This window comes from Hippichthys cyanospilos, chromosome 11 (assembly GCF_059441005.1).
Source record: "Hippichthys cyanospilos isolate Australia breed blue-spotted pipefish chromosome 11, RoL_Hcya_1.0, whole genome shotgun sequence".
Classification (NCBI taxonomy): domain Eukaryota; kingdom Metazoa; phylum Chordata; class Actinopteri; order Syngnathiformes; family Syngnathidae; genus Hippichthys; species Hippichthys cyanospilos.
The window spans coordinates 7,258,514-7,274,017 of NC_142379.1; the positions used below are offsets into that span (position 1 = coordinate 7,258,514).

General features: G+C 39.3%; 1 protein-coding gene across 1 annotated transcript in view; it reads left to right on the forward strand.

Moving 5' to 3' along the window:
• The first annotated feature begins 8,784 nt into the window (after positions 1-8,784).
• ecel1 (endothelin converting enzyme-like 1) overlaps positions 8,785-15,504 on the forward strand; it is a 37,720-nt gene continuing 31,000 nt past the window's right edge. The window contains exons 1-2 of the mRNA XM_088428528.1: positions 8,785-8,920; positions 13,988-15,166. Of these exons, the coding sequence (XP_088284654.1) occupies positions 14,309-15,166 (858 nt within the window). The 5' untranslated portion in view covers positions 8,785-8,920; positions 13,988-14,308. The remainder of the gene's footprint in view (positions 8,921-13,987; positions 15,167-15,504) is intronic.

Below are 15,504 nucleotides of genomic sequence, written 5' to 3' on the forward strand. Positions count from 1 at the left end.
AATCATGAGACGGTAAAAAATTCCCCACAATAATAGTTAAGCGCCAACATGAAACACCTAAAATGAAAGCGGTTTAAGATAATGAATGGATGACTAACAGAACAAGAAAAATAATGATTAGGATCATATTGTGATTATTTTAAGGACTAAAACCATAAATCGAAAGATAACATGGAAATAGAGAGTGCCATTCACTGAGAAAATGATGATAATTGTTGGAGCATTTCAAATGCGTGAGCTCCTGATTTACTGACGTCAAAACAGTGCAAACGCACCTTAGAGTTGTGCCGCGTGTTATTGCTTATTGTATATTTCATTAGTTGTGAAGTATGTTTGTTCTGGCTTCTCCATCCTCTCCCTCAGCCCTTCATCTCGTCGTCTCGCCAACGTCTCTCTGTGTGGCGGCTCGGCTCCTTCCATCCATCTTTTTCCTTCCAACCATATCTCTTCGCCTCCATGCGTCCTTCCCGCCACGGCTCTTTGAACGAGAGCTCTTTGAGGGTTCACTGATGTAAATACTGTAATGGGGTTTCTGACACTTGAGACTAAAGAAGTGAAAAAAGATGGCGAAGAGGGACCGTGGAGGGTGTAAATGAAGGGACATTATAATTAGTTTTATGGAAAAACTCCTTGGTCTGTGAGCATAACAGAAAGTAAAAAGTCCACCGAGACGTTCCTTTGCAGCATTTTGTTGTACTTAAACTCGCTCGTTTGTTATTGTGAAAGTTTAATTGCGTGTGTGCAAGCGCGCACGCAAGAATGCACAGCAACGTGTAGCTGTTTAGTGTGTGTACTCGCACGCGCACAAACAACATCCAAACGTCTTCAGAGGAGACTTTTAGACAGCAACAGTTAATTAAGCAATTATTGAACATTGCAGCTGTGGCTCACGGGAGACCTGCCAGTGTGCTTATAGGAAGGGTTTTGTTTTTGCAGTGCTTGTCAATTTCTCATCAGTTCAACACCTTCCAAGGACAGAAAATATCTCGCCGGCGATTCATGTCATGTTTCGCTGCCTCAACTCAATTTTTTCTTCCAGGACCGAGCTGACTTTTGTGTAGATAGCAACAGCTAAATCCTCACAAAGTGTATTGCTGGGGGGACCAGTTTATGCCGTCTTCCATCTGGGATAAGTTCCCTTCCCTGTGACCATCAAGGGTTTTCGCAACTAGCAAAAATAGCCACTTCCTGAGCATACGTTTTGCTGCTTGATTCATAGTCTACTATTAATCAGAATATTGTACCGTGTTTGGATGAGTGGGGGTGATTATAACATATTCAAATTTGGACTTGACTTCCCCTTTAAGAATAAGCGTGTGTGGGTACTCTGCCGTAATTTATATGAACTCTATTGGATGTGTCAAGCTTTATTGAGCCAAGGCACCATGTTTCCACACAAAATATCTCACAGCACTACCCCAAACAAAAATATTGGAATAATGACTATCTTGGCTGAATTTACTCCTTAACATAGTGTGAAATTAAACACAAACCTGTTATACTTGCAGTTGGTCGTATCAATGGCAACAGATGGATATACAGCTTTATTTCACCAGTTGCTATCTAATAAAAAAAAAAAAAAATCAGCTTCATGCAATATGTTATAAACAGATGACTAAAATGTAGGCATAAAAACAATAAGGGTATTGTATTAATTTCTATTCTATTTTAATCTATTCTAAATATTTTTCTGACGCTTAAGTTAAATTGGTTAATATCCTGATGATTTCTTTGTGGCTTACTAGGATTCTTGTTTGGGATAACGAGTTTATGTATAACTCTTTGCTCTGGCAGGTCACTGCTCATTTGCATGACTTCTGTGCAGGCGGCATAGGTTTGGTTCCCACTGAAAGTGCGGATGGTTGTCAGTGATTTCTGGCCATGAGATTTAATCTACCTTATTTTTCTGAAAGTATACTAAAATGGGCTCTAACTCCCCTGCGTCCTTAATGAGGACACGCAATGTAGAATATGGATTCTACATTCTTCTAAGGGTTAGAAGAAGGAACAGAAGTCTCCAATCATGCATTCATAGACTTAATATGCTTTCTCAAGTCCGAATAATGTGATCACTTTGTAAACAATGTTCAGTAAGCAGTGCAAACTTAATCAATTTGTGGTAATAGTTCAGGGAAGAACCTTTTTTTTGTCCTATAAAAGCTGCAGTAGATCTTTTGTGAGATACTGAGAAGCCGCTCTCTGTAGTTTTCAACAGCTGCAGCTACTGTGAATTGCACTTGCATTGTGCACATATTGGTTATGACTTAGAATAATAAATGACGAGTAAACCAAGCCATGACACTATGAAATTGAGCCAGCATTTTCTATACGAAGATGCTGAAACTCAAGCACCTGAATGAAATTACATTTCACACTTGCTTTTTTTTTCCCCGAGCTGTCGTAGTACATATTTAAATAGATGAAACGATACAGTGTATTATTGTAATGCTCTGATATTTTGACACATTGCAAATGCTATTGGTTAGGCGAGCATGCAGGCGAAGAAGGATGCGCACTAAACAGAAGACAGTAAGTTAATAGTTTGCTTTTTGAAGCTAGGAAAAATGCATGGAAGATTAAAAAAAAACAGTTCAGTTGTTAAAACTGGAATACATATGATCCACATTGTTAATTAAACCCTTGTGCTTTCATTTTAAAAAGACTACTCTCACGTTTTTTTGTACCAACGTGGTACCTACTTTTGAGGGTGGGATAATGAACATTTTTATTGAATTATTTTTTTCTTTAAACCTCTCAATTTTGAGTGGCATAAGCTCTATCCATACATATTTAGTTTTTATGAAATACAAGGCAAAATACACAACTGGAAAAAGTGAGTCAAGATCACCGCTTTTCCCCCACTCATATAGAGTAAATTACAAGTGCATTCGCACTGGTTCGAAGCAAGTTGGCATTTTCGTTAACACTAGGACAAAAAATAACCATTAGGTGGTCTTTAGCGCCACCTACTGTCTTAAAGTGTTACACACAAGTCATTCGACCACCGCTAAAGAGCTTGGTTCAAAAATGGCAGGAAATGCAATATAACACATAGGTTTAACATCCATTGAAAAAACGCGGATTATATTGAGTGTGGGTATGTCCAACCTGGTACCCATGAACATATGCGTCGTAATTATTTTGTACGCCAAGCTGCAACGGGTTAGAATTTGCAGCATGGTCGTTTCTTGAACTTTAATATGATATAATCAGCGTGAAATTTCAACTCCCAAGTGTTTTTTTTTCAATGCTTTCTCCTTTGATTTCACAAAGAAATCATCGAAAAGGTCCCACATTGGTACCATGTATGCATGAGGGTTAAGACAATTCAAGAGAAATACTGGGAATTTTTTTTTTGGTAAAACTAATACCCTGAAATAGCCTGACTAATTCAACTGACATCATCATCCACTGACAATGTAGCTCCTTTGACGTTCTTTTTTTCCCACTAAAAGAAAGTGGATTCCTTAAAAGAACGAAAGTAAAATGTACATGGATCATTAACGTTGCCCTGACATGTAAGGTAATGGTGTAAAAATACGAACGGATCTTCCCATTAGTCTTTGTGGGTGGGAAGGGAGGGGATGGCTGTACGGGCTGGGGTCAGGCTCACGTTTTGAACAAAACAAAAGAAAAAATTCATGTTGTCCACCTCCCCTCGACAAGCTATCTCCATCCATCATAAGTCCGCCTACTCCCGCACGCCAGCTGGAGGCAAGTTTGTCCCGTTCTATTTCACCCACCCATGTCGAAGCTGGTCTATATCAGCGGTCATGCTGACACATACGCAGCGGCTACTGTATTTGTTACACCTGCACGATGTGATGAGATCTAGTGAATCAAATCGTCTGAATTTATTGTTGCTTGGCTTTGTGTGACAATGGAAATGCATTTATTATACTGAGATGTGGTCCTATTTTTATACTTTTGATAACTTTGTTGAATTACGTTAGATGAGTACACATCCATCCAAATATGTATATATGGATATTTTCTGTTGGAACTGTCATGTCTCCTGCAGCTGTAGCGAATCACAGGCATGATGACCTAAGGACCTAATTACAGGCAGAGACTACCTAATCACAGGAATGATGACCTAATCACAGGATCGTACAGTACGGGGTCTCTCACCACGTTCTTGGGAAACAAGATAGCAGCGATTGCAAGGGCTTGTAGACTTCTACCTACATTACCCACTATCAGAATGTGATTGTTACCTTGCTGCCATAATGTGTTCCCAAACCTTTCAGGGCAGCAAGTGGTTTTGTAACTAGGGCAAACTGTAACGGATAAAAGACGGGTGGACCGAAACTGTAACCAGACAGGAAATCTGAGAAGCTAAGGGTATTTTTCCGCTCTCCTCATGAGGAAAAAAATGGTTGTCTTCCTTCTGCTTTGTTGGAAACTGTAACCAGCCAGAAAATCTGAGAAGCTAAGGGTTCTTGTCCGCTCTCCTCATGACAAAACAATGGTTGTCTTCCTTCTGCTTTGTTGCTTATTGTGTGTTCTAGGTAGCCTGTATCTGACTACCTGAAAAAAAAATAAAAAATAAAAATTAAAAAAAAAAAAAAAAAAAAAATATATATATATATATATATATATATATATATATATATATATATATATATATATATATATATATATATATATATATATATATATATATATATGTATATATATATATATATGTATATATATATATATATATATATGTATATATATATATATATATATATATATATATATATATATATATATATATATATATATATATATATATATATACAATATTTATATATATATATATATATATATATATATTTTTTTTTTTTTTTTTTTTTTTTTTCAGCACTAATTCAAACAAGCTCAGATTAGTTTAGGTTCCTTTCACAAGCTGAAAAGGGAACTCTGGCGCGAAACAAATAAATTGTTCCTTACAACTGTAAAGTCCTTGATCTATTCTTGATTAACCCTGATTACAAGAGAACATGTTTAGAGACCAACGAAATTAGTCTGTGTATTTGGAGAAGATTACCCAGATGTGTTGGTTACCCCACCAGTACTCCTGTTTGCCCAACGTGTGTGCATAGCAGCGGCCAGAGATGGTGAGAGGGTTTTCTTGTCCCTCCCCTTGGCAGCAGGTGTGTAAATAACACCCTAATACAAATCTGTTTGAATGAAAGTGCGGCAGGCCCCAAGCAGCACTCCTCGTCACACTTCCTCGCGTTCGTTAACTTGGACTCCAACATTGATCCCAGCTCATCTGCTCATCATCAGTGTCCCTGGCTCGACGGGTTATTTCCCTCCCCTCTGGTCTCCCGGGGCACTCGTTATAATTCTGAGCCTGTAGGCCGCAAGTGTTTTGGGATATAATTGTGCCAAGTGTTCTGCTTCTGTGCAGGCTGACAGCTGAACCCAAATGAAATGCTTCACTGGGCCAGATTATAGACCAATGTGCCTCGTTGCTCTCACTGTTACCTGTTAGTAAGATGACTTCTGGGGAAAGTGAGATGAAATGCCCCCGGGTTCAAGGAAAATTATCAGAAGATGCAATGAAACAGCCCCAGCAAGACTTTCTTTTTTTTTGTTTTTTTGTCCACATCCAGGTAGTAAAGGAAACGGTAGTCAAAACTTGGGTATGATGGATCACTTGGTTCTATCTTGATCATTTACATGTGTAACTACAACTTTGAGCAATGTAAACCTTGCCATTCCCATCGATCTTTGCATGTTCAGTACATGTCTTTTGGGGTGACAAATGGGCCCGAGTCTCAATCTCAGCTGACCTAGGGCAAGGTACAGGGTACACCTTGGACTGATAACCTGTCAGTCAGCTACCCTGTTAAAATTGCCACCCTCAATAAATATTATTTCAGTAAGACATTATAGTTCAAATATGATTCATAACCATTCATTCAACCATTCATTTACTTTGTAAACTATTCACATTGCATTTTCCCCTAATTTTGTAAATGCTTTTAAAGGTGTAATAGTTAGTTATTTATGAATATTTTTTCCTTCAACTACTCAAATTGTTCTGTGGCGTCAGCTCTATAGATACAAATGTAGGTTAAATTTATAAACACCCACAAAAAATTGAAAAATGGTCTGGTCTGTCATCGTAGTCTGTGACTTGAAGATAATACTTTAAGAGATAGCCATTAGCTGGTCTCTACTGCCACCTACTGTCTTGAGGTGAAACACAAGAATTTTCTGTTTGATGTCATAATTTGACCGCCGCAAATGGAATGTCGCAAAAATTGCAGGAAAATCAATGTTAAAAATCCTGTTAAAATGCATCTCAAAATTTAAATATAATGGTTTTATATGGTCCAAAATTTGGACACTGATTAGTTTTGCACACAAAATTTGAATTTTGAAATGTGACATGTTTCAATCATCTGTTGCAAATTTCAGCTCCCCAGTGGGTTTTTTTTCCCATTGATTCATTTATGATTTCATAAAAAAAAAAAAAAAAAAAATCAAAGAAATGTCCATAAATTGTAATATAATGCCACAAGGTTAATCAGCCGTCTGGCACAACAAAGAATACAGAATATTCTGTCACTTTTTAGCTGTACTATAATTAACTTGGCACGTCAATTGCTATTGATGGATGAAGTCAAACAACTGGATTCCAGCTGTCTATTGTAATGTCTAACATCCATCCATCAATCAATTTTTCAATATCACCCCTCATCATAATTGTGAAGGGTGAGCTGGAGCTTATCCAAGTTGACTTTGGGCAAGAGGCTGGATACACCCTAGACTGGCCTCCAGCCAATCACAGGGGTACATATGAAAATGCTTGTTTCATTTAAACTCACATTTATACTTCTGCACAAATGAGAGTCTTTAATTAATCTAGTGCTTCTCATTTATATTTTGCAAAGCCCCCCAAGAAAAGAGAAATTCCTTTGTGCCCCTCCCCTCTCCGTGCCAACTCTAAAGAATATTTTTAGTAAAATGTATAAGTATACCTCAACCTGTATCCTTTTTAACATTACCAAAAAGAAGCAATATAAACTTTCAACAACAGTAAACTACTTTTTTACGGTGTTTATACAGGTAAGTCTAAAACTGAAAAAAATAAACAAGTGTATCATGACAAAAACAAAGCCTTTTTTTTTAGGTCACCCCCCGGCATCACCTCAGGAAAGCATGAGAATATTCAGGAGAATATTGTATCTGTCCAATGTAAATAATTAACACCATATTGCTGTTATTGAAAATATTGCTATTTACACTATATTTACACTGTGCTTTCTGTGGGAGGAATAAAGTAGTCATCCATAACACGGTAATCTGTAAAAGTTGATTCAAAGCAATTTGTGTGTCTGGGCGAGGGGAGAGTAATCATTTTGCTTAATGAACTGCTAAAATGCTTGTGTTTTCCCCAATACTTGCATCGTGCTAAACTTGATGACATCATGCTGACTCATCTCATAAAGGTCTTCATGACGTTATGGGTACTAAACCTGTAGTAGTAGAAAAGCAGCAATGTTTTAACCAAATAGATCACAGGTGCTCAATGCTCTTACGATTGAAAGGTCGACCATGACACTAGTATTTGTTGATCGTGTATTTGTTGAACGTGAAATGCAAAAAAAAAAAAGACAATCAAGAAGGCTAAACGCTAACTGCATATGAACACATGTAACATGTTATTTTTCTCTTAAGAATAAAGTTTTTTTTTATTCTTTTATGCTAATAGATTTATGACATGAGAGTGGCCATTCTGGCTTCCAGTGTTTACATTGCTCTTCCTATATTCCCAATGAAACTCAATTACAGTTGGTGTTTGTATATATATATATATATATATATATATATATATATATATATATATATATATATATATATATATATATATATATATATATATATATATATATATATATATATATATATATGTATATATATTAGTTGATAGGTGATGTTTAAGAGTTGCTCTCCGTCAAAAGTCGAGCTAAAATTGCTAACGACGATTAGCATGCATGCGTTTTACTAATTTGCTGTGGTGATAAGATGATCTATGTCCCATGAGCGTATTGAGTGTGTATGTGAGCCTGAATGTGCCATGCTAAACTATAAAGTAAGTGAAGTCATAATTACGGTAATTAATGTAAATCAAATGAATGTGTCAAGATGTCAATCAAATGAAAGCCTGAAATACACAAGTCCCTTCTTGTGCCGCCTGCTCTTGTATAAATACCCTGCTGCATAAACTAGCTCATCATGCGGCATTCATAACTTTAAAATCTTGAATTTCATACGACCACCTACAAGCACCTTCTCAAAGACTAACATATTAGGAAGTAAAAATGATGGATTTGCATTTCCTCTCAATAGTGGTAATGAAATAGCCAGTTAGTCAATAAGCTGATTTGCAGTTAAACATTTTGGTTTGACTGGTTTACGACTTGTTGGCTATAAATGATTCTGTGGCTTGTGTGTGGTGGTTAGATGGTGACGATTCAATTTAGGCTGGTCAAAAAAAAAGTGTGTTTGTGTGTGTGTGTACTAAGCACATCTGTTTTTGTATTTCTGAGATTCAGGTTTAAAATATCAGCTCTGACCTACCTGTGTGGAGTTTGCATGTTGTGCCCGACTTGCATTGATTTTCTATTTTCGCTCTCTCTCTCTCTCTCTCTCTCTCTCTCTCTCTCTCTCTCTCTCTCTCTCTCTCTCTCTCTCTCTCTCTCTCTCTCCTTTGTCCCTCCCTTTCCCCTCCCTCACCCTCATACTAGTTGGGAGGCTGTGGGCTGCAGCGGCGGCAGTAAGCGGTGCACATCACGGTGTGTGTGTGCCAATCTCTGGAGGGAAGCGGATCACCTACTTGGCTTCCACTGAAGCGGATCTCAATCATCTCCCAGGCACTTTTACCTTCCCACCAGCTGTTTTGATTTACTCTCTACAGGTGAGCCCCCGCCACTCTTGTGCGTGGTACACCTTCATGTATAAGGGCTTGCCATACTGGGAGCCACACTGCTGACAGGTGGTATTTGAAATTTCAGTTTCGACCTATGTAGTACAATTAGAAATGTAACTTGTAGAGAGCTTGTTGTACTGTTCGTCACTTTATGCATAAATGTTCCTTGTCAGCCGTTTGAATGGTCCGTGAAAGTGTTTTGGGGTGGATAGGTGAACACTTCACAATTGTTCGCTATTGATTGTTGCTCGTGGATTCCATCTATTCTTTCGCATCTTTCTCGTCCAGTCAAAGTGACCATCGCCCGCAGCCGTAATTGCATTTGATGCACACACTTGCGTCCTTGCCCTGTGTAACAAAAAAAAAAGTTCTTAAAGTTCTTAAAGTATAGCAAAGTTCACACAAATTTTATAGTTAAGATGAATATTCATCCATCCATTCATTTTCTATGGCCGATGATCCTCACAAGGGTCGCGGGCTTGCTGGTGCCTATCCCAGCTGACTTCGGGCATTAGGCAGGGGACACCCGGAACTGGTTGCCAGCCAATTGCAGGGCACACAGAGATGAACATCCATTCACGCATCTAATCACACCTACGGCAATTTAGAATGTCTAATACACTTGCCATGCATTTTTGTTTTGGGAGTGTGGAAAAGAACCCATACGGGCTGGGGGAGAACAAACAAACTCCACACAGAAAGTGAGGTGGATTGGAACTCAGAACCATGAACTGTGAGGCGGAAGTGCTAACCGCTGCTCCACCGAGCCGCCCTAAGATGAATATTTATTCTCTAATTCAAAGCCATAGGCGATATTGTATGGTGAGAAAATTTGAAGCATTCACAGTCGTTGTGTATTGGTATATCTAAATGAAAAATAGAAGCTTTAAATCATTAAGCTCCCAGTGTGTGTATGTTGGCTCATGTTAGATAGATGAAGCAAGCAAAACATGTGACATAAATCCTGTAGTGTAGTTTAAAAAAATAGTAGGTACCAATATAATTAATTGTAAAGTAGGCTTTATGTATTTGTTAGTATTTTATCGATTTATAATGTTTTGTGGTTGTTACGGCTGTTGATTGAATCCACTGCTCGCAAAAATCCAAAAGTCAAGACTGATTTTCAAACCTGTAGCCATAAGACTAAATATTTCTCTCTACTGCAGTCTGTGGCAGCTGCTGATAAGATTTGATTCCCACTGCTCCTACCACAAATACTGAAACAGTTTTGATCTCGGGATAATAATTTTGTCTTGCGAGAACATCCAAAATAAAAAAAAATACAAGCAGAGTTTATATGCGGTCACATCTGAAAGTCCCTAACTCTGCATTCATCGGGAAGGAAAGTGTTATATTTTGTCCATAATTGTGGTTTCAAAAGACACAATGTCTCACTAGTGTACTCAAGTCCTCTGCTGCAGCCAGCAGTTACAGAAAATGCTCTGAAAATCAATATCACATACTCAATGCCAAAAAGCAAGTATACTGTGTGTGACTCATTGGTGATGGCAGTAGTATTTGAGAGAGGCTTAAATTAAGGCTACAAGGCTATGCTTTACTTAAAAGAGACATATTATACAGTGTCTCATACGGACACATTAAAGTGTACCTGTGGTGCTCGGAGGGAAAAATGTATTTGCTTTAACAAGAAAAACTGCATCCAAACACGTTTTTAGTTTTTCTGGTTGTACTGACGTTAACTATGATAGCTCGAGGAAATTATTTGTCAAGACAACATGCCCTACGTAACAGCAGGGGGTGAGAAAAAGGGGGTGAAGAAAAGTCATCTATGTGCCCAAAGTAGATTTGTCAAAGTCTCTGAAATCTTAACGGGCACTCCTAAAGCAAATATTTGTAAACAAGCAATTGAAATGTCAGCATTTTTTGCAAGTTTTCCTGTATGTTGCTGTAATACTTCTTAAAAGTGCTTTCACACAATGCTATTTGTATACCATGCTTGGGCACACTGACACCTAGCGCTCTATTTTCATGGCTGGTTCTGGTCTGGCACATTAAGCCGACTGGTGGTAATTTCACAGATGCACACAAGCTAGTGTGTGTGTTTTTGTTTTGTTTTTTATTGAAGGGCAGTTGCGCCATTGTGGGCGTGAGCAGAACTGACACAATTTGGTGCCAAATGAAGTGGCTTCTCTTATCCTCTTTAAATGAAGCACAATGACAGCTCAGCAGGGCGACATCTCTGTTCAGAAATGGAGGCAGCAAGCCATGCATGACTAGAGCATTGGCTGATGTGGCAACAGATAACTTTAGCGGGTACGCTCATTAAAGGTAGATTGAATGGTGGTAGCTGGTGGCTGCTTAAATCCAGTCGATGAGCTCATGCATTTATCTCCAGCCCCAATCATTCTTGTTTCACCCCTTCGCTCTGTGTCAACCAGTTGAAAGAGTTCACAACTACATAAAATATATAATAATAATAATAAAGTAATTCCCCACAAGTAAGAAGCACCCTTAATTTGGGGGTTAAATTCTGGTAAATTCTTCATCTCGTATTCCACTATATGTCCTTAAGACTTATTTTTAGTGAATGAGAGCTGTTGCCAAAAAAAAAAAGATTCTCTCTTCAAGTGATGATCTCCTGCTAAAGTTAAGCGAATATTTTAAACGCTGTACAATATACAATGTTGGAGTGTACAGTTCACCAAAGGTGTCTATGAAAAGCTGCTTAAGTGCAATGTCTCATAAGATGTGTGCTTTACACGTGTCCAGTGCTCATGCAATGTATGTGTGTGTGAGTGTGTGTGTGTATGTGTGGTGGGGGGTGCGCGTGTACGTTCAGCATAAGTTAGCCTCAGATATCAGAAGCTGTCATGTTCAGTAAATAGCCATTCATCACACATTGCATTCTGTGATGGAACCCACAAGATCCAATCCATTATCCACACACTGGTTTTCTGAGTCTTTGTGAGTGTGTGCATAAGTGTGTGTGCGTGTTTATTTGTGTGTGCTTGAGTGTATGTAAGTGTGTGTGTTGCCATAATTTATTGTAGTGTTTAAGGATCTATGGCACAAGGGAGTGTATGTGCATTTCAAAAGCATGGCAGAGCAGTTGCAAAGAGAGGAGGCATATTTCTGAATCACATAATCCAATAACCTGTGCATTATAATAAGTAGAGGTAGAAGGAATATGTGCTCATCCATTAAGAACATGAAACTGATGTCATGAAATATAGCCCCACAGAAAGCAAATTTCTCATTGAGCATGTGTACAAAAGTGGAGCTTTGATGGATGAAATTTTGAATGGACAGTGACATCTCACTGAGACACTTTACCGTTGTGTTTCACCAGTTCTTACCCCAATGTTCTGCCCTTTTGATGCCCGATTCGCCTTGAACTGCACAGCCCTTTTGTATCATGGTTAACATGATGAGGAGTTTGTGAATCACGGTTCAACAATCAACAGAAACTCAATGAAAGTAAGATTCTGTAGTAGATAGTAGGAGAAGAAAATATATCATATTTTTAATGTTTTCAAATACTGACAGACTCAGGCGCAAACACGTACTTGTGAGCTTCACTGTCCCTCACGAGCAAAAAAAGGTCAATCTTGGCTGGTCTGAGTTGACGATTTTACAGTCTACCATTTGGGTTTGTCCGTTTTCTTTATAGATTTCTCGGACACCTTGGATTATATACAGTTTGTGTTCCGCTTTAGGAGAATACAAATGATTGTGTAAAAGTTCACATAACTGACAAATACAGTACGTGCATATGGTGTCTAACTGACCCAAAAGGACAGTCCTTGGGTTTCAGACCCATGGGGGTCCGCATAAAAATGTACGTATGTTATTATTACAAAGAAGTCACTGAATACTCCATCACTACAAACAATCTATAGTGGCTCGGTTTGAGGTTTTCAATTTTTAATCAGAAGGGGGCAGTCAAGCACAAAACATGCGAATTATGCTTGTTAAAAAGAAGACAGAGAAGAAGAACAGGAAGTCATTAACCTTATAGCAAGCAGAGAGCACCACTCTCAAATTTACTCATACAATACTGTTTAAGCATTATCTGCAAGTGACTTTAGGGACACTATTACATGTAAAATGTACATATAAAATGATCTATGTCTGAACCAAATGGCAATTAGTGTTTGTTGAAGTTAAAATCTTCATACTGTATGTATAAAAGAAATTGAAAAATAAGTAGTTACATGCACTAACCATAACTCACATTCAACCTAAGATTATACTATATATATATATATATATATATCCACACTATATGCTGCACCATCTCGATTTACTATCGTCTTCTTACAATTTGTTGTGTTTTGTTTTCGTTATGTTTTTTTTTTGTATATGTGTGTGTTTAAACTCAGCAACTGTAGTAAGCTATACATGTGAGGTGTAAATGTAACTGATGGTCTTTATGTTTCTGAGCAGGTTTACTCTGGTTGACCAGTAACCCCGTCCAACACAGTCAATACAGACGTATACACTCACACCGCTACAGCACGACTTATCTGTCAGGTGCGCTCATTGTGGTTTGTGATATCGCCTACGGGCAGTACGGGCAGTGGATTAGTAGGAGCAGACAACCCTGGACTATGTGTCTTTTCCATGTGGATCTGTGTGCTTTCTCAAATGCAATTATTTGATGTTGTTGAGTGTTATTGGTGTTTGTTTTGTAAATGGAATATATTAGAGTTTTTATATGACTGCAACCAGATTTAACATTCAATCCAAGAATTGTTTTTTTTCTGTTGGTTTCTTTCTTTTAGCGCACATGGATAATTGTCATTCAGATATTGATTTCTCAGGTGACAAAGGTTTACGCTTTTGTTTACGCTCTCAGGGAGCGTTTTATTTTTAAGTGCACAATTATTGTGCCAGACCCAAACTCTAGGTTGATTCCCAACATCTTAGCTTAGTGATAAGTCAAACTTCCCTACAGACAGCTATTAACTCAACAGGTTTCGTTGGCATTAAATAGAATTGATCAGATGGCGCCAAAAGTTTTAATTCACGCTTGTTCAATATTTCTCTCACGCCTTTAGAGCCCCTCTCCTAAATCATTCTTATTTTCATCAGCAGGTGACCTGGAACTGGTTGGGGAGGAGGAGAACAAATGGAAAGAGAGCCAGGAGAAACAGGATGAGCGCGACAGAGAGCAAGACCCGGGAGATTCCTCATGCAGAATGGAAGTCCTCATTCTGCCGGCTTGTGATTTGAAAGGAACAAAGGCAACGTAGCCTAAGAAGGCCGTATCATCCGTGTTTTGCCCTGTGTGGCCTCTTTCTATTTATCTCCGTCGGAGTCATGGTCTTAATCTGAACACAAAATTAATCCCCTTTAATCCCTCCCCCCCACAGCCGTCTGCTATTGACGTCTAATTCATAAGATCCCATTGTCATGGAGAAGACGTACTCACTAACCGCGCACTACGATGAGTTCCAAGAAGTGAAATATGGCGGGCGCTACAGCAGTGACATCCTCAGTAATGGTATGACCCTTCACCTGGGTGGCAGTCTGGACCGCCACATGACGCGCGGGCGGGGAGGCACCTGGTCAAACGGTCGCAAAGGGGACGCCAGCAGCACTAGCAGCGGCGGCGGGCTCCCCCGTTGGAGCCGGAGGGAGATTTGCCTCCTTTCGGCTCTGGTCTTCGCAGCGGGCATGTGCGTCATTTTGGGATGCATGCTCGCGTTGAAATACATTTCGTTGGAGGCCCAGCAAGATCCGCAGTGCAGGCAAGACTGCCAGCGGAGACGCGTTCTACTGCGCGCAGCGCGTTTTGTGCAGTCCAATATTGACCCCACCATCCAACCGTGCGAGGACTTTTACTCCTTCGCGTGTGGAGGCTGGTTGAGGCGTCACGCCATCCCCGAAGACAAGCTCAGCTATGGAATCATTACAGCCATAGGAGAGCACAATGAAGAAAAACTTCAGCGCATCCTTCTGGAGCCAATTCAGAGGCGCGAGCCCGAATCCGCGGAGCGCAAGGTCAAGGAATTTTACAGATCTTGCGTCAACATCGAAGAGATCGACAAGCTGGGCTCCGAGCCCATGATGGAAGTGATCGACAGCTGCGGGGGGTGGGATCAGGTCGGGGCTCCTCCCGGCGCTGCTGGCTGGGAGAAAGAAGGTGCCCCGCAAAGACCCGATTTCAATGAACTGCTTTATAGAACGCAGGGCGTGTACAGCACTGCCGTCTTCTTCTCTATCACCGTCAATGTGGATGACAAAAACTCTTCTCGGAATGCAATCAGGGTGAGAAACAATGACTATTTCGAAGCCGTGTGCGCATCTGTGTGCGTGTGTGTGTGTGTAACATTATGCCAGAAGGTTAATCCGCTGTGACAACGTAGCTCGTTATCACAGAACTGACTACTAATTAGATTATGTTTAAACAGCGGAGTTGAGCACACACATATTCTTAATCTGATCACATGGTGCATCAAATACTGTGAGTGTGTCGAATGTTTTTCCTGGTTAAATTAGAAAAAGAAATTTAATTTAAATGTCAAAATTCATGTTCTAAGACACTGATTCAACCTCTTAAACTTTAGAAGGCCCTCAGTGTAATATTGCACTGCAAGTTTCAAACC